General features: G+C 40.1%; 1 protein-coding gene across 3 annotated transcripts in view; it reads right to left on the minus strand.

Moving 5' to 3' along the window:
* Positions 1 to 3,906: 3,906 nt before the first annotated feature.
* Positions 3,907 to 19,418, minus strand: part of CRTC1 (CREB regulated transcription coactivator 1) — an 84,868-nt gene continuing 69,356 nt past the window's right edge. For 2 of the 3 annotated variants that reach the window (XM_084614612.1, XM_084614613.1), the window contains 2 exons: positions 18,481 to 18,661; positions 3,907 to 17,503 (listed from right to left, as the gene is read on the minus strand). In XM_084614612.1, coding sequence (XP_084470738.1) covers positions 17,292 to 17,503; positions 18,481 to 18,661 — 393 coding nt within the window. In that variant the 3' untranslated portion in view covers positions 3,907 to 17,291. The remainder of the gene's footprint in view (positions 17,504 to 18,480; positions 18,662 to 19,418) is intronic. The other variant, XR_014709639.1, reaches the window with a different exon arrangement.

Consider the following 19,418-nt stretch of genomic DNA (forward strand, 5'->3'; position numbering starts at 1 on the left):
CGCCTCCTGTTAGATCGAGTCCCATTACAGGTGCAGGCCAGGAAATGTCCGTTTGAAAAGCACACATACATTAGAGATGGGCAGGATGTTTGAGTTACTCGTAGAACACGAAAGGCACTTTAAGAGGGCACCTTAGTTCTGGAATAATTTGGATAATAAACACCACTCTAATAGACAAGTACTTTTTCATGATCATTGACATGTTTAAATCTCCTTTACGGACTGGCTGCAGCAGGTGGGAGAAGCAGTCGGATTTACTTTGTTATGTAGCATCTAGGGACTCCCCAAGAATGTGCTGTGCACTCTAGAGTAAGACATACCCTACCCCAAATCTCAATTCACAGGACAGATTTTTCTTCTGGGTTTAGGTAGGAGGGAAGAAGCTAAATGGATCCTACAGGTGAGAAGAGGGTGAGAGGAGCCCAAGGGTGTCGAAACTGAAGTAAAGAGACTGCAGGAAGTTCTCACTGTCCAGAGGTCCCTGCTTTGGCTGCTCCTACAGGCTGGAGTCTCTGGCTGGTTCCCTGCTGCAGCTGGCCACATGGTGATGGTGCCCTGGCCCAGTCCTGGGTTTGTAAAAATAACTCAAGCTGTTCCTGTCTCTTCTCCAGCCGGTCTGGTATGATACGTTTACAGCAGCTGAACAGCTCCTAGATGATAAAGGGGTGGCTTCTGCTCTCCAGAGGTGAAAGTCATGCTTAATTGTATGGGAGAGTTCAGCTGAGGTGAGCCTAAAGAGGAACAACTCCAGGCTCCAAGCACAATAAAACTGTCAAAATATTAGCACAGGGCCCCTCCCACCCAGAGCTTTATCATTTAAGAGACTTCTTCCCCTAGGCTCTTCTTAACATCTTAGAGTTTACTTACCACATTCTTCCGCTCCACCACATGTGGGAGGTGTAGCTATTTTCAGAGGTAGGTAAGCAAGCCTGAGCCATAAGAGCACTTCCCAAACACTTAGACTAGTGACAAGGAAACAAAGTACTGAACACTGCAGGATATAACCTTTCCCTCTCAGGATAATTCATCAGGCTGAATTTGCCAAGTGCATTCATCTTGGAATGCCCCTTTGAATGGCTTTTCCTTTTCTGAAGGAGGGGATTAGAGCAAAGACTGAAATCTGCAGGAAAAACAATGGATGTAGTATTCAGTCCCATTTATCACACTACCTTTGGCAGTGACCCCAGCACTGCAGAGGGGGTGGTTCTTCGATCAATCAATGCTTCAATACTCAGGTTTGCAGAACCGCATTCTGTGAATGCTGCGGATCGCAGGCCCAGCGTTTCTGGACAGGACACATGATATCCTGCTTCTGACCATGCTATTCTGGGCATTCTTAGTATAGCCATTCCTTGAAAAGGTACATGGGGATCATGTGTGGTTCCTGCTGTTATTACCATGTAGCCAAGCACAAGAGTTTCAGATCTGCAAGAACCACAGATGTGTTCTCTCCCTCAAGTTTATCAGAATGTTCTTCAGCACTGAGCTATGACTCCAAAAGTTTCAAAACTCACCTAGTGGAGCCCAGGTCTGACACGTTTTTCCATTTGAATGATATTACATCCAAAATGGGACATCAATTTTGCAGAGCCCTGCGTACTTTCATGTAACCCAGCAAGCGCTGGATAGTGAGTTAGTTCACAGGCTAGTGCTTGCCGCAATAATACTGCAGTCGCCAATCACACGGCACTCCTCTTCCTCCTCTCCACGTACAAAAAGCCTAAAGTGACACTGCCAAGTCTAGTTTCATTGTTCTAGCCGAATGAACAACAGGACGGGGATTTCTGCGGTAAGTTTTCTTGACAGTGTCTCCCTCCCTTTAAGGTTACCATGAAAACACAGAGCCAACCAAGTTGTTGTTCTACCAGAGGACAAAATGCAGATGAGTAATGTTCCAAAACAAAGAATGAAAAGTTTTAAATCATTTTTAAAAATCCCTATGCAAAACGTGCTGGGGCAGGAAAAGAGGCATAAGGACAGGAATTAAAAACTGAACAAGAAATGATCCTTCAAGACCTCAGTGAAGGGAAAGCCCATCAGTCCATCTGCAGGACCCAATGCAGGTTTGTTCAAAAACCATTCTATGCGTCAAGATTTTGTCCCATCTGGTTTCAAACAGTTCAAGAGATGTGAATTCCACAAATTCCTTTGAAAAGCTAAATACATCTTCAGTATGGTTGCTGTCACAAAAGAATAAATCACATTTCATTTACATGCACAAAGGGCATGTGCGTGTTCCTCCAGTCACACCGGGGGTAGATTCTCTCACAAGGTAATACACACCTCATGCAAAACAGTCCCACCAGAACTACATCTCATCACTATAAGAACAGGAGTGCTTCTGCCCCTTCATTCAGAATTCTGGTTAGAGCCAAACCTTCATCAGTTTTCCTCTCACAAACAGGAATAAATCAAAATGTAACAGAAGGCGAATTCCTTCCAGGGAGGGTTCAGTAATAGCTGTCTCTCAAGAGCTAAATAGTTAGTTAGCATACCCCAACTATGGATTACCTCTGTTTACCTCTGTAATACAAACAGAAAACTTGCCCCGTTCACCACTGACCATACCTGTCTCACATCTTTAACAACCAACTTATATAGCAGGTTTCACTGCATTTGTTATCTGCACCCAGTTTTTAGGATACGGGCATACGCTTGAAGAGTCAACCAAGCAAACTGCTTGAACTTTTACATTTTTTTTTGAAGTCCAGTTATAGCTTAAAAATGACTAAAACAGCCTCATCTTACTTTATAATGCTCTAAAATTATGTTGTTCGTTAATGTTTATAAGTGCTACATCCCATGACTCACCTACATAAAAGGGATTAGACACATATTAGATGAAGTAGGACATGGAGGTGAAGTGACTTGGCCAAGGTCACACAGGAACTCTGCAATACCAGGAAAGAAAACCAAGTTATCCAACTCCCACTCATGTTATATCCACAACCCCACCCCACCCCAACTCACTTCCTTTGACACTCCTGCGTAACACTGCAGAGTTAATACAGCTGTAGGAGAATGAGCTTGGGTGTAATTCTGTGCTATATGTCGGCAATAAGATGGTCTGCTAATTTGTGGTGGTAACTATTTTAGATCCCAGCTGGAGTTTGTGGCACTGCCAGTTGGGAAAATGTCCTGACTGGGCTCAAGTTTATCTACAGATCATTGAAATACAAGTGTGGAGCTCACAAAGTAACTGTATTCTTTAGAACCTTTTCAGACATCTTACAGTCTTTGCCCGGTTACCTATTTCACAGGTTGCTGAGCTGTGAAGGACATGTAGAGATCCATTCTCCTACTAGTGAAATGCATCCACTTTGCAAAGACATCCACCCCAATGTAACACAGCAGCAACAAGTTAGATCAGGACGTGCAGAAGAATACCATCACCTTCCACAAAACTGCCAGGGGAAATTCAGCAAAGTCAGCTAGAACTTACCTGATTCAGAATTTGGTCAGGACACCAGTATTAGACACCTGACATTTAGAAACAGCACCACAGGATAGTCAATGACCACAAGTGATCAGAACCTTGGGCTATGTCCCATTGAAAAGATGGCATGATTGACCATTCTACTGTTACCACAGGTGCTGTGAGGACTGGGGACTTCTCTAAGTAACTTAAGTGTTGAGGGTTAACACAATGCTTTATCATCTTTCTAGACTTGTTATCTAAAAGCACAAGGCACATCCTGAAGCTGGGATTTCATTACCTAGATCATTGTCAGTTTGCATACTCGCAAAAGCATCAGCAAACATAATGTTAGCCAGCCACAATGACTGGCCTCCATGGTTTCTGGTAAACATTATGAAAATATTCCTGTTTTTTTTTTTAACCACTTGAACATTAAAAAGCTTCAGTAAGAAAACTATTAAGGAAGAAAAGCTGAGCAGCCAGAGACGAAAAACCATTTGAACTTTATTACATTTCATTTACAAATAATGCAAAGATACAAAGACAAAAGCCTTCACACAAAAAGGATCGAAAAGAATCTACATTTAGTTGAGCTGCTTTTTCACATCATTTCTCAGATTGCAAACACTTAAAGCCAACTTCAGTTTTCCACTTTACCCATAGAAAAGCACAATAAATTAAACTTCTATGTCGCAGGGACAATTTCTCCAGAGTTCCTGGGTCACCAAAGCTGTAGCTGAATATAGGATTTGCATATATCAGTGAAATAATCCACAAGTTATTTTGATAGAAAAGTTTAGCTTGTAAAGAACAGTATATTATACTGTCTCTGAAAATACATAAATCCAACACTTTTTCCCCCAAACTCTGAACTAAATGAAATTGTGTTTAGCTGCCAGTCTGTGAGAGAAGCTGCCAGAAGCAGCTGGATTTAACTTTATTGAAATCAAACCTTCCCTTCATAAGTACTTTCCTATTGCATTTGATCTGCAGTTCTTTTAAAGGAATCCAATCAAAGATGGGGACCTCGCTCAGATAAAAACAAAAACAACAACTTCCAATTCCCTCCAAAAGAAAACAAAACCCTGATATCTACTGACCTTTTACTTAGAACGGATTGAAATACAATATTTGTAATTGCTATGCTTTATAATGCTGACCAAATAGTATCTGGATGTGTATAATATATATATTTATACACATATACCATGTATCATCTAGGCTTATAAATGCTCATGCCATAAATATTTAGGATCTAGTAAGTAAAGACAAAGATTTGTTTAAATGAGTCCTATTTCCATCAATACTTTGTCCCATAAATACTATATATTTTATATATACAATACTTATATGTATCTTCTACTCTGCAAGTAAAGGAAGATTTTTCTACCTGCTTATTTTCCCTATGTTTAATTTTCTTCCAGATTCCAACAATAATTAGGCCAACAGTTAGGCTGGATAACTACCTTTCCCTCTCAAACTGAAACTCTTGTGGCATTATGTAAAGCATAAAGACAACTACTAACTACTTGTTTTCTTTTTCTTCACTACCGAACACCCAGAACTGATTTTAATCAATAATTTTCCACATGTATGGTAAATTTCAAACCAGAGTTAATTTCTATGTTCAAGCTAACACCCCTAAAATGTCTCATGTAAATACTGACCCACCATTATTACAGTGGCAGGAATGAGTCCCTACACTAGATTTATAAATAGTAACACCCTCCATTGTTTTTTTTCTAAGCCATAATATAAAAAGATTGGATTGAATAGTCCATAGGACATGTACAAACGAACCTTACACTTCATTTACTGTATAAATACAACAGTTCAGAAGACAGAGTAAGAGGGAGCATCTGAAAGCAGACACGTTTCTAATGAAAACCAGCAGAAGGTACAACAGCCTTTCAGTAAATCGCTTGATACTTTGCTTTCCAGAGTGATCCAAGATAGATCAGACTGCCTTCGAACTGGCCAATGAGCCTTACCCTACTTCCACAGATTTAGCGAAGATTCATTACATATATAAAACTGCTGCCATCTGAGGAAACCCACTTCTCTGTCACTTACTCTCAATTGCGACAATTTAAGCTTTTCAGGCAACAACTTGCGTCACAAGTTTAGGAAAGAGAAAACGGTCACACGACTCGGCACACATCTCAGGCTAATCTTTTTTAAATGTACATTAGCAAACTTACAAATGGCAAAAAATGACACTCTACCAATGGGTAGGATGGAGACTTCCCTTTCATACCACCATCTTCCCTCCCCATAAACATCTTTTTCTGTAGCTTTAAATGTTGATATTGAAAAATCCTAACAGCAATTATGAAAAAAACAAAGGCTTTGTTTCAAGTTTACTCTATAATTAGGGCTTGCAGAAATGAGTTCCCTTTGACAGAATTCAGTAGGTGTGCTTTTTCGAATATATAATGTTGGGGAATGTTTTTTTAACATTAAACATTCACATGAGTGAGTTTTTAAAAGGCTCACAGTCAAGCAATTTGTATTTGATTCAACTGACATGGCAGTCTCAAAGCAAGATGACCCAAATCAGTGCTCTCCTTTTTCTCGACTTCAAGTTAATCTCCAAATGGAAGAGGTAAAAGCTCTTGAGACATTTAAAATGCTACTGATGACCATAACGTAGGGAAGAGTCCTGCACCAGCAAAGGGGACTCACTCTTAAGAGTTGATAACAGACACAGCACCTTAAAAGGCACAAAATGAGACATCAGCTGCCCCGAAGAGTTTAGGGCGGAAAAACCTAAGAGGCCTTTACCATTGCTCTTTTCTGTGATTTTAAGATCTGCATTTTCTTCAGTATAATCACCAGCTGGTTTTGTTGTTACATCTGCTTTTAGGAGCCCTGAGAAACAGAATATCATTCTTGACTGATTAAGTGCACGAAGATGAGGCTCAGACTCTTGTCTTTAACTAAAGAATGTAAACTTTCAAGGGGATGGGAGCAGCAGGGGAGAGCTTAGGTTAATATTGGTTGCAACTTAATTTTTGCAAGCCCTAAACCCAATTTAACTTATGCTCTGCCCTCCAAAAAAAAAAAAAAAAAGGAAGGGGGGAGGGAGAGATCACTAGGATTTTTGAGTCACTTGACCTTTTTTAAACAGATATCAGGAACTGTGAAAACATATTTAACAGCCAAACAGAAAAATATCGTGAGTCAGCGTTTGTCACTCACTCTCTAGCATGTTAAACATCCAACTTGCTCATACTGATTCTAACACTGACGGTTCCAATCTCATTCTGACTCATCTACCACACAAACCTTAAGGAAAATACTACAAAACATGCCAGACTTGATCCTAATATTAAACAAAAATGCAAACAAAGAGAAATACAGTAACATGGAGCAAGCACCTCATTCAACCTAGTTGAACTGAGCTCTACACATCAACATAGGAAAACCACTGCCACACTTCAAAGAATTGTTTAATTCTTCATATCTAACCTCATTTTAGACAAACACACACCCACACAGTTGTACAAAAGCCGTAGACTATGCTGGCTTGCAACACACACTATAGGAAGAAACTCTGAACACAGCAGTAAGGTTCACAGCTCAGACCCAAGCATCCTATCCCCCACATGGCATTGGGAGCCTTTCTGTACTCCCACTTCTGGGTACTGCAGATGTGTTACATATGTTCTACCCCACAGCACAGATTCCATGCTGAGAACTGTTCACTTCTAAGAGTGCTGACACAACAGAATGGAGAGATTCTGTATTCCAAACAGAATTTTTAAACAAATTCACTTCATTTACTAATACTCTACTGAACAGGAGTTGGAGCCGCTGAAACTATGACACCTTCCAACACCCACTGGCCACAAAGTTTGCATGCCAGATTTTATAGGTATGAAGCAACTTCCCAGCCTGACAAGCCTGCAAGGTGGATGTGTGAGTGGGAGGCCTTCTTTAACTCAGTAATGAGCACTCTCCTTTCTTCCAGAGGATTTATGCTAATGTGCCAGGCTCTGCAGCCCACTCCTGATTTACAATCAGGCAGTGTAGGAGACATCTACTTCATGGAGAGGGAGGAATCCCAGCACCTCCGCTCAGAAAAATGCTCCTTTCTGCACAGATGAATCTAAAATTGTTAGTTGAGAGCTAAATCATTTGAAACAGATAATTAGCTTTCAGAGTCAGCTGGATTTAGTTTAGATTTCCAAGCATTGCACACGTTCAAAGTCTAATGCTCATTTAAAACAAAACCTGCAGAATTAGTGACTTATAAAATGCAAACTCATTCTCTTCCCAGGCATAGAACGGGGCTTCCTGCGATTACTGGACTCTAGCTTCCTAATGTTTGAAGGGAGTGTTTTGAGAAGCTATGACTACCTCTACCCTTGGCACAGTCCCATGCACAGCTCCTGCATGTACCATGTTTTGGCCATAAAATCTGGTTTGTGATCAGTTTTTGTCCTGAAGCCAGGTCATAGAGCTGTCGTCCCCACATTCACACCCCTCACTGTATACTTTATCTACAAAGAAATATTCAACACCCTCAACAAATTTAAAAAGTAAAAATTTGTAAGTTATAGTGAGTGCAGGAAAACAAAATTAAGAAGTAAAATAGTTAACACTGTCCTCTTCGCTTCCACCCTGCCACCAGGATGTGGAAAAGTCGTTTGAGGTCTCCAGGAATTTACTACTGCTTGCAACATGCACGAAGCCTGGGCAGCTGTTGACTACAGAACTATAATGAAAAACCTGCAGGGAGGACACTGTTTTGGGAAAAATGCAGACACTATAGTCACAGCTTCCTGATAGTTGTTGCTAGCTCCAGAAGAGGTGTTTGGTTCTTGTTCTAATTATTAAAAGTTTTGCCACTATCACATTAGCTGCAAGTTCTCATTAGTCAGGGCAAGCCAGATCTGTTCACAGTGAAACAGCTTCAGTGTTTTGCTGTGTTCTCCAGCACTCAACTTTCCTTCCAAAAGGAGATGCAAACCTTTCTATTGCCAAGAGCTTACATAAAATTACCAATATGCAGCTGTGTAACTGGATAAACCAGACACTGAAATTGCAGCATCAACAGAAATATTAATTTCCCCCAATCACATTGTTGCGTGAGAGGGGTTGTTATATTTTGAAGTCTTTTCTCTCTTAGATACCTATCATCGAAGCGCTTCACTCCTGAGTGACATAGCAGATCTGTTCAGCAAGTGCCCTGGCCCTACCTGGACATATGTCAGTGCAGATGCTCCACAGTCAACTGCAGCCGAACACACAAAAGCCATTAAGATAATGACTGAGAATTGGATTGGGACTCTAACAAACGCAAAACACCCCCAAACAAGGCAATTATTGCCAGCTCTACACCACTGACACTGCTAACCTGGGTACTACTTAACAGGACATGTGGCTTCCCAGCAGATCGCTGGAGACTGGCTAAGAGACGTTAAGGTTTTGTGTTTTTATTTTTACAGAGAAGATCTCACCACAGATGTTTCCTCTGCTGAATCATGATGCTGCATTAATGCTTGGCCATGTACCAGATTAAAATGCATTTAACAGAAAACAGGATCTTCAGAGATACCAGTAAACCCTAAGATTACATCATCTGGCTGATTCTCTGGCAGGTGGAAACTACAAGTCAGAAATTCAACATATATAATTTGTCCCATTCTCCTGTAGCTATTTAATATACAATCCAGTGTTCCAGAAAAAAAAAGAGTCAAGCTAAAATTAAATCAAATCTATTTATGCACTTCTCTCTCCCTCATTTACATGATTACACTCCGAAAGAGCAACAGTGTAATGAAGCTAGTACTGAGGAGATGGCCAGCATTCCCTTCAGCAGAAGCTGGAACATAAGAAGTAAATGGCATGTATAGGACTGCTCTCTAGTTAAGGGATTTATATTATGAAACTTTGCTATTACACTTTACTTTAAAAACCGCTCTGGTTTTAATTATTAGCCCCCAATTACTGTGTCATTATGCATCTAAGGGGAATTTTACAAATGCAAACGGGACACTCAATTCCCACTGACTTTCAATGGCAGCTGGGTGACTAGTGCCCTTTTGTGCCTTTAAAAATATCCCCCATAAGTAGTTAGCAATAATATTTGGCTGTCATAGCTTGAGAAAATCAGGAGAGTTGTTACTTGTAATTCATCTCTGCCAAGCTCAGTATACCTACCGCCTTTCCTGTAGTGACTGCTAGGTACCTTTCTTGGAGTGAAGGCAAGTGAAAACTGCTGCAGATCTGTTGTAGCGGTGGTCAGAGCGCTAATTCAATGGCACATTCCCTTCCCGATCCAACATAAGACTAAAGCCATATACAAACCATCATTATTCCACACTAACTGGAATCAAGGCACCTACAGCACGCAGCTGTTAGGAATTCGTGGCCAGTGCTCACAACTCAGCTAGGTTCTACCAGAGCAGCACATCTACTCGAGCTCTGTGAAGTCTCCTTACAGATTCACATTCAGCCTTGCACAACAAATAGACCAACTGTTCAATCCTTGATTTTATTGCACTGAACATGTTAGGCTGTAGGACCTGCGACACATGCCTCTGAGCGGGTATTACCCAGCCCTTCTAGGAGAACACAGGCATTGAGTAGGCAGGCTCTTCACTTCACTTGCATCTAGAAAGCATCAATAAATGCAAGTGAACTAATTTTTTGGTATTGAAAATTAGATGGACACAAAATTAGAAGAAAAACTCACTACTCCGTGGCAAAGAAATTTGGAAACCTGACAGCCATTATCACAGATTATACCACAACAGTGTGGGCCCCCCAAGCCGTGGTTCTACTCTACTTGTTTGCTCATGAATACTCTCCCCAAAGCTTTGTACGTTCCTGAAGTACTACTTCAAGGGGAAAAGAAACACAATGGAGTCCAACAGATTCTAGGTGCATTTGAAAACTGAGGACAGAACAGAGAAATTCTGTGGCTTTAAACATGCCTCCTTATATTTTTGCATTATAGGAAGACGTGAATGCAGACTGAAAGGTGTGGGGGGTGTACAGGAAGAGGTCAAACTAGGAAGAACACTATTATCGGAAGTCTTGTATTAGGGACAATTTTCTGGTGCAGTTTTTAAATACACACGCCCTGGTTAATATGTTGCTCTGTAATCTGTGAATATAGACCACATGCAAACTGAATTACAGCCTCAAACAGGAGTTCTCTCACTCTCTTCTTTTAAAATACAACTTTTACGTTCTTTGATAATTCTTATTGCCTGACTTGTCTGCAGCCTTCAGCAACCCACAGCACAATGTACAGCTCCAGTGTATCCTTGAGACTGCAAACTCAGAAAACACGCAACAACCTCTGGCAAAGGCAGGTAACTGTACCGTCTGTCAAGTTTCTGCAATCAACAGGGTGCAGGAGAATAGATTTCTTAGGTCGTGTCCAAACCAAAACTTTTACTGGATTGAGCTTCCTCAAACTATAGAATGTACCTTACGTGTGCTGGAACAGGTTAGAATGGGCTTTGATAATACTCAGTACAAAATGATTGGCATAATAATCACCATATAAAAACTTTTAATTGCTTATGGGACTTTAAGCCTGCTTGCTATTTGTAGTCTATAACACATAGCTGGATTTCCTGTCCTATAAAGATTTATATACTATATATCTGCTTCCCTTTCTATGCTTGTATAATATACTTTTCTGCAGCTACCTCTGTGGCAGCCCTACATTGTATTACTGAATAAAACAGTAAGCATATTTACCCCTTTATGCCTTTATTTTGATAAAGTCGGTCACGCCCACATATAAGGCAATATACACCACAGTTAAAACCACCCCCTCCCACCCACAAAAAAAAAATAAATAACACAAATGAATAAAGTACTTAATGTAGTGTTTTGTTTTGCAGTATAGAAATTCCACACAATGATTCTGTTTAAAAAGGTAAAAATGATTTATAATACACAGTTATCGTAATGTCATCATGGTGCCCGCATAGAAAACTGACATGCAATCCATGCCTACACTGCACAGTATAAATAGTAAGCAACTAAAAATACAAATAACAGGAGCACTACAAAGTTTTTCCTTTTTTAAAAAGAGAACATATACATATAATAAACGCTAATTGCTCTTTCACATTGCCATCACAGTGACAGGGGGTCTGTTTGTCCAAGTAATAAATGCTTTCATCCTTAAAGCACAGAGTACATTTTAACCAACTGTAAGATGAGGGGGATTTCCTGTTCCATATTATACACTGAGGTGGTTTCCAAATTGAGTAATATCCTAATAAGGGAAGGGCAAGTCTTAAAATAGCACTCCTACAGAAATAGAGTTTTAAGAAACAACAATTCATAGCTTACTCTGAAGTGGAATTTAATCAAAAAGAACCCTGTACCAGTTATTACCAACTGTGTGTGGCTCAAGTCTCCTAGCGGGGAGTTTTAAGCAACCACCTTTGTTAAGAGGGTTTGCACCAGTATTCTCGGACAACTTTTTGTTTTAAAGGGAAACAAAAAACAGTCCATAAATTATCAATAGTTTCTGCCATAACTAAAAGTCAACATCTTTCTTTCCACTTTATTTATTTTATTTTTTTTAAAGCAAAGGTTCTCTCTGTACAGGAAAGGGTTTTTGCACGGTTAAAGAATGCTGGAAAAGTGTTCACTAACATGCAGAAGCAGTAGTGAGACAAACGTTTGATGCTGCCTGCGGTCAACCATGCATGCAGCATACAGAACTATCATAACTCGGACTGTGCAGATCCATTTTTAAAGAGAATGCACAGTCAGTACTATATACAATGCAAAAGAGCTTCTCCCGTCCCGCCCACCAATAAGCTGCAATAAAAAGCAGAAATTCACTTTTCTTTTTAAATCACAGTACTTTATACATTGAGAGTTTACTCCTTTTACTTCCCCAAAGTGTTGGCAAATGCAACAGTCTGTCTTGGGAAATTCTTATAAAAACGCAGCTCTACAGAAATCAATCAGCGGGTAGATGTTTGGACATTAACCCTTTGAGACATGAGACTGTTTAAAAAACAATTACATCTAATTTAATACTTCCAATTTTTTCATCTTATTTTTCCCCAAGCAATGTCCTTTCTTCCCCTCCTCCCACAAGTATCTCTGCAAGCATCATCAGTTCCTTTATTCTAATGGCCAATGCTTTTCCACATCTACCACCCTCATAAGCAGAGTAGAAAATGCAAACGGTACTACTTAACTTAAAAATGAAATTGAAATCTACTTACGTTCTGAAAGCATTGGGGATCCACCCTGTGTTTGAACTCGAAAACTTTAAACATTTATTGTTTAAAATAATGTAAACTCATACACAACTGTTAAAAAAATCAGATTTAAAGGGAAAGGGAAAATATTCTTCTACTAGAATAGAGCACACATTCTGCTGTCAACAAGCCACTCTCTCAGGGAGCAAAGTGCAGAAACTATTGAAATGTTACTGACACTGCACTAAAATAACCGCTCTGATTTTCAAAGGGTTAAAAATGAAAGCAGCTAGCCTGCCCCCTACTGGGGCTAAAGAGATGAAGCACATTCTTTCATACACATTCATCATCCCCTTTTCCCATGATCTCCTCTTCCTCTCCTCTTACCCCTTCCAGAAAAGAAACACAAAGTAAAGATATTTCTCCTAACTAGATGGTCCCTAATTGCCGCCTCCCCCCCACCCCACACACACATTTTGTTTTTGACAATTGCATCTAGATGGGTTTATATTTTTTTTTTTAAATTAAGGCCATTTAAAATGTCTACTTACAAGTCTAAAACAAGCTCTCCTATATACACGTGTAGTTTAAAAAAAAATAGAAGGTAGCATTTAGCGATATCTCCCTGTAAAACTATCCAGTCAGGAGTCTGAATTCCTAACTGGATGCTTCACTCTTAAGTGACTCTGGTTTTAAAAAAATAGATCATCACAGACAAGGATTTACATGCATAAGAGACATCTGAACAAGAGGTTGATATAGACAGAGATCCAATCAATGAACTAACAGTACTGTCAAGGAGATTAAGTAACTGCACAAAGTGTACTCCATTCACACTGTACCTTTGGCTGTTTTGAAGCAAAGAACTTCATATCATCTGTGCCCAAATTACTCACATTCTTTTAGGGTAACCTCCTGTTTAAAGCTACCTTTTTTTTTTTTTAATTGACAAAGCATTAGCAATCTGACATAAGCAGACTTTGTGAGTAACACGTAACATCAGGCTTAAATGTTGATGAACATTATAAATGGAGATGCAGGATAGCCTTGCAATTACGTGGAGAGGAACCAAAGAAAACCAACCTTTAGCAAGAAGCTTACACAAAAGCTATGAGACAGAAAAAATAAAAATCCCACATCACTTTTAGTGCAAATGGTCAACTAATGGCACAAATATGTGAGCAAACACGCATCCCCATTATATAAGATCCCAGCAATAATTCTGCTTAGCAGTGTCTCTGTGCATCTCAGGACAGCACCTCACAGATTTCTGGAAGCACACAGAAACCTAGCTATAACTCATTAGAAGTAGCCCACTTTTGCCATGGACATTCACATTCCTTGCTCAAAAAAAGGGAAGGGAAAGGTTTTTGGGGAGTGGGGTGATTGGGTTGGGGGATGTTTTTAGATAAAAAATTTCATAACTGGAAAAAAAACAAACCCTAACTCATGCATTTTTTGACCAAATGCAAAACAGGGCAATGCAAACTCAGTCAATAGGAGAACAAGATTTGGAGAAGGTGGAGAATAAACACCATTCCTGAAAGGGGAAAAACAAACAAACAAATGATGTCTTTAAATATAAGTTAAGAAGGCTTTTTTATTTGAAATTGTATTTATCAAAAATATATTTGGATGTTCAGCCCCTGCTGCAGGGAAATATTCTCTCTTTTTGTAGTAATTCCTTCATTAACACATTCAATATACTATTTGTAATCAAATATTTTTTGTTAGTACAGGTCAAATAATGTAAATTTTAACTTCTGCTGAGAAGGGTCATGTACGTGGGTTCTCTTACTGGGAGGACTACAGTCCAATGAGCACAACATTTTAACAGCTATACTTCTCCGACAAGTACCGCAAGTGCACTGGCCTCTTGGTGAACAGCAAATCCTATTTCTCAGATTTGTAAAAGAGTGACCTAGTGTCAGGAATCTAGGACTCATTATTCTATGTCAATTTCAGCCATTACATTTAAGTGAAATCATCATTTTAGAATCTATGGGTGGTCTGTTCTTTTAAATCATTCACCATTCCGCTGTGTTGTACCAGAGAATATTCGCTGTGACTAACAGAAGTAGTCTACTATGAATGTAAGAGCCTCGGCATGCTAGGACACAGTACATTTCACTATTAGCAAGTGATTGTTTCCAGGGTTACAGAAGAAATATCCCAGACTCATAGAAATGTAGAGCTGGACGAGACCGTGAGAAGTCATCAAGTCCAGCCCCCTGCGCTGAGACAGGACCAAGTAAACCTAGAACATCCCTGACAGGTGTTTGTCCAAACTGTTCTTAAAAATCTCCAATGATGGGGATTCCACAACCCCACTTGGAAGCCTGTTCCAGAGCTTAACTACCCTCATAGCTAGAAAGTTTTTCCTAGTATCTAACCTAAATCTCCCTTGCTGAAGATTAAGCCCATTATTTCTTATCCTACCTGCAGAGGACATGGAGAACAACTGATCACCTTCCTCTTTATAGCTGCCCTCAACATATGTGAAGACTATCAGATCCCGAGTCATCTTTTCTCAAGAATGAACATGCCCCAGTGTTTTTACCGTTTCCCCATAGGTCAGATTTTCTAAACCTTGTCATTTCTGTTCTCCTTTGGACTCTCCAATTTAGTACCATCCTTCCTAAAGTGCGGCACCCAGAACTGGACACAGTACTCAGCTGAGGCCTCACCAGTGCCAAGTAAAGCATGACAATTACCTCCCATGTCTTATATATGACACTCCAGTTAATAAACCCCAGGATATTAGCTTTTTTCCCCTCACACCTGCATCACACTGTTAACTCATTCAATTTGTAATCCACTATAATCCCCAGATCCTTTTCAGCAGTGCTACCGCCTAGCCAGTGATTCCCCATTTTGTAGTTGTGCAATTGATTTTTCCTTTCTAAGTGTAATACTTTGCATTTGTCTTTACTGAATTTAATCTTGTTGATTTCAGACCAATTCTCTAATTTGTAAAGGTCATTTTGAATTCTAATCCTGTCCCTCAAAGTGCTTGTAATCCCTCCAAGATTGGTGGGACACCCATAAATTTTATAAGCATATTTACCACTCCATTATCCAACCCATTAATGAAATATTGAATAGTACCAGACTCAGGACTGACTACCTCAGGACCCCACTAGATACACCCTCCCAGTTTGACAGTGGACTATTGATAACTACACTTTGAGTATGGTTTTTCAACTAGTTGTGCACCCATCTTTTAGTAACTTAACCTAGGCCACATTTCACTAATTTGCTTATGAGAATATCATGTGGGAATCTGTCAAGAAACCTTAGTGAAATCAAGATCCATCACATCTATATCTTCTTCCCCATCCAGTAGGCCAGTAACCCTGTCAAAGAATATGTATGTTCCTGTTACCCTAATGTGAATATATAAAACAGCAAACACTTGACAGACTTGCCCTGGGTTTGCTTACTTCTGGTCAGCATCTGGCTTCAAATTCCAGTTAGTTAAAAATATTATATATAATATTTCTGGAATAAAAAAATCACAAAAGGATGTACTGTATAAGTATTATGCAGAGTGCTTCAATTGGCCTTATGTAGTTTAGCTACTTTTCTAATATCCAAATACTTAAATAAAAAAAATGCATAAATAACAGTAACAGAATATTCAATAGGCAACGAACAAGAATAAAAAAAATCATAAAAATAGCCACCATGACTTGGGCTGGGTATTGCTACACAACGGCCCTTCCTGTTGCCTATATGAATTTCACACAAGAAGCAGAATTTAAAAATAAAATTCTCTGCAACTTAGCCACCAATATACTTTTAGTGGCTTCAAAATGCTCCACTCACTCCTTCACACTCACCAGGTAATGAATTATAGTACTTTTTGTGTGCTCAGAAATTTAAAACAAGAAAAAGGCTCCAGAAATAGTGTTTACAGTTGCTTTTTTGGATAACCGGCTACCGAGAGCCCACTGGGCTGCCAGGCCGCTTTCCTGCTTTGCCAAGTACACGAGTTTGCTCAGGGCATACGAACAGGCAGTGGGTGCTGGACAACAGTCAAGGAAACAAACCTGAAAACAAATATGGCATATCAATCAAGGGAGAAGCATTGTACTCTACAAAGCAACTGTCACAAAATAGTCTGGGAGAGTCAAAATTAACAGCCTCCCCCCTTTCCCAGAGGGTGGCCATACAGGCATTTTGCTTTAGAGTTAGAGAGAGGTCAGTAGTCTGAGAGTTTCCCCTCTCAGTCTCGCAAGGAGATGGCTGTTGATCAGTTACAGAAACAGCCAACGATCAAATGCTAATGATGTGGTATTTTATAAAGAGAATCTCTTTACCCTTGACTCTGAACCTTCATCACCTACCCAGAAACACCACCTTCTAGTGCAAAGGATAAATTGACAACCTTACGCTGGGACTTCACTGGTGGGGGTTTGGAGGGGAGAAGGCTGATGCAAACTCCTTACTCATTTAATGACAATGAGTAGATAAGGGATAAACTATGGCGCAACGGGGAATGGGGGTCTGCAGCACTGCAAGCTTAGAACAACAAGCTTTACTCATTGTACATGGTGTACATGACAGAGCTACTGCTCTCGGTAACTCTTTAATCGGACATGACTGACCCATTGGACTCTTCAGTTCAGATGGGCTCCAGGAACTAATTTTATTCCCAGGCTCATGGTGTCCTCAGTCTACAGCCGGTCCATCCTGAAAGTGTCCTCTGTGGCAGGATCGGTGAGGACCATATCTGGGTCATTAAGCATGTGCAGTCCATCCAGGGTTAAAGGGTCAATTTTGAGTTCATCCAGAGGGAATTGGGAATCCGAATCAAAGCTGACATCTCCGACACCTGCCAAAGAGCTGGTCAGTTCCTTTGATAAGCTGGGAGGAGATTCTCCTGTCACTAGAGTGAAGAGGAGGGGAGACAGGCCTCAGTACTGCTGCTCATTTACCAAAACACACACTTCTTTGCACAATCTTCTGGCTAAAGATAAAGTGATGAAACAGCTTGCACACAGATCAGACGAGTTTACTGAATTAGCAAGAATACATTTGAAAAAGAAAAACAGATCCTAACCTGCATTGCAGGTTTGTCAAATGCATCACAAAACCTAAATTAAAGGGCTCTACATCATCATGGGCAGCCTAATACAAAGCATAACTCAAGTGAATCCCTGTGGGAATGGAACTGAAAGGGACAGACCACACAGTCACATGACTATCACACCAACACTTGATAATTCAAAAATAAATGTAGAAAGCTTTGCACGGGCACCTTTAGGAGTAAAATGGTCTTAACTTCCAAATGAGGAGTGCAGTGAGACCAAAGCCACCTTTCACTCCTCCCCTCTCAAAGGTTCAAAAAGAACTAAGCTCTCTCCATAACTTAACATACATGATGCCAAGAACTAGACACCAGAAAGATCCTAAAATGATATTTGGACTAAGCTACTGACTTGCTTAGTGACCCTGGGGGAATCACTTCACTTTCAAGTGCTTCATATCCACCTCAACACACACATTTGGCACTAGGGTTTCTCTTATTGCCAAGTCTCAGCAGAGGAGCTGAAGATAAAATGGGCCATGAAGGCTGAATTCTTCTCACACCATGACTGATGGTCCTAGAAGGTTAGGGGTGAAGTAGTTAGCATTATCACTGCAAGTATGGTCTATGTTGTGACTAAATGAAGGATGTCCTCCTGGCACCTTTCACCAGCACAAAATCCACAAACATTTGTATAATCTAGAACACAGCTTTCACAGGCTCCAACACTCCCTCTTAGTTCCACTCACCAATAACAGCACACAGTGAAAATGACCCCAGTAAAATGAAGGAAAGTTTTACTCGTCCCTGTTCAGTTAGGTCAGCAAATGCCTTACCTGTGAGGATGATGTTGGGGATGTTTCCATGGCTGGAGTAGGTCAGCTGCTGCGAGTCCTGCAAGTTGCCATGGCTCCCAGTAAGTCCCATCATGGCTGCCTGGGAGTAGTTAAGGGTGGAGCAGGGGCTGTACAGGCTGTTGGAACTAATGGCGTTTTCTATCATATTAAACTGTTCAAGCTGAAGACCAAGGCACAAAGGAATAGTTACTTCTAGCCACCAGGAAATACAGTGAAGCAATTTACACACCTCTAGTTAGGGAGATAATGTTTCAGAAGGGCAGGCAAACAAATTCATCTTTAGGTTTTGTAGACCAGAATATGGTCTATTTCCACCTAGCTTTGCAGAATAGTTTACAGCCAAATTCCGCTCTTGTGCCAAATCAAATTGCTGCCTACAATATCCTACCAAGCAGTCAAGCCTTTGAAAGAAAGAAAGAAAGAAAATAATACTTTTTAAAAAATGAAAAAACAGTAAAAAAAAGTTTAAAGCGATATGATTGATGCTATTGTAGCCAACTATCTGCCTGCCCCAAGTGCAATCCCATTCTGAAGCCATTTCACCTTCTCAACTACACTGGCACATTTAACAGCTAAAGTAGGGACTATAGTGGGGGGCTGGTCTGACAAAAGCATGGAGGTCTGCTTGTTACATTTTGGGATCCCACACATCTTGGTTGCAAATTATAGATGTATGTATTTGTTGTCACCCACAAAGTGAGATCTTCCAAATGGGATCACTGTCAAGAAAGGTTTTTTGGTTTTCTTTCATCTAATAATCTTGGCAGAGTCCCTTTAAAAGCCATCTGCTATAATGCTTAAGGGGAACAGCAAATAAAATGAAATACCCGTGCAATTACAAACTAAAACAGAAGTAATAAGATATGGACAGAAATGTGATCTTTAGAATAGCCGTAAATTGAATTCTATGTATTTAT

Source organism: Lepidochelys olivacea (genome assembly GCF_965140295.1).
Source record: "Lepidochelys olivacea isolate rLepOli2 genome assembly, chromosome: 25".
In the NCBI taxonomy this organism is placed as follows: domain Eukaryota; kingdom Metazoa; phylum Chordata; order Testudines; family Cheloniidae; genus Lepidochelys; species Lepidochelys olivacea.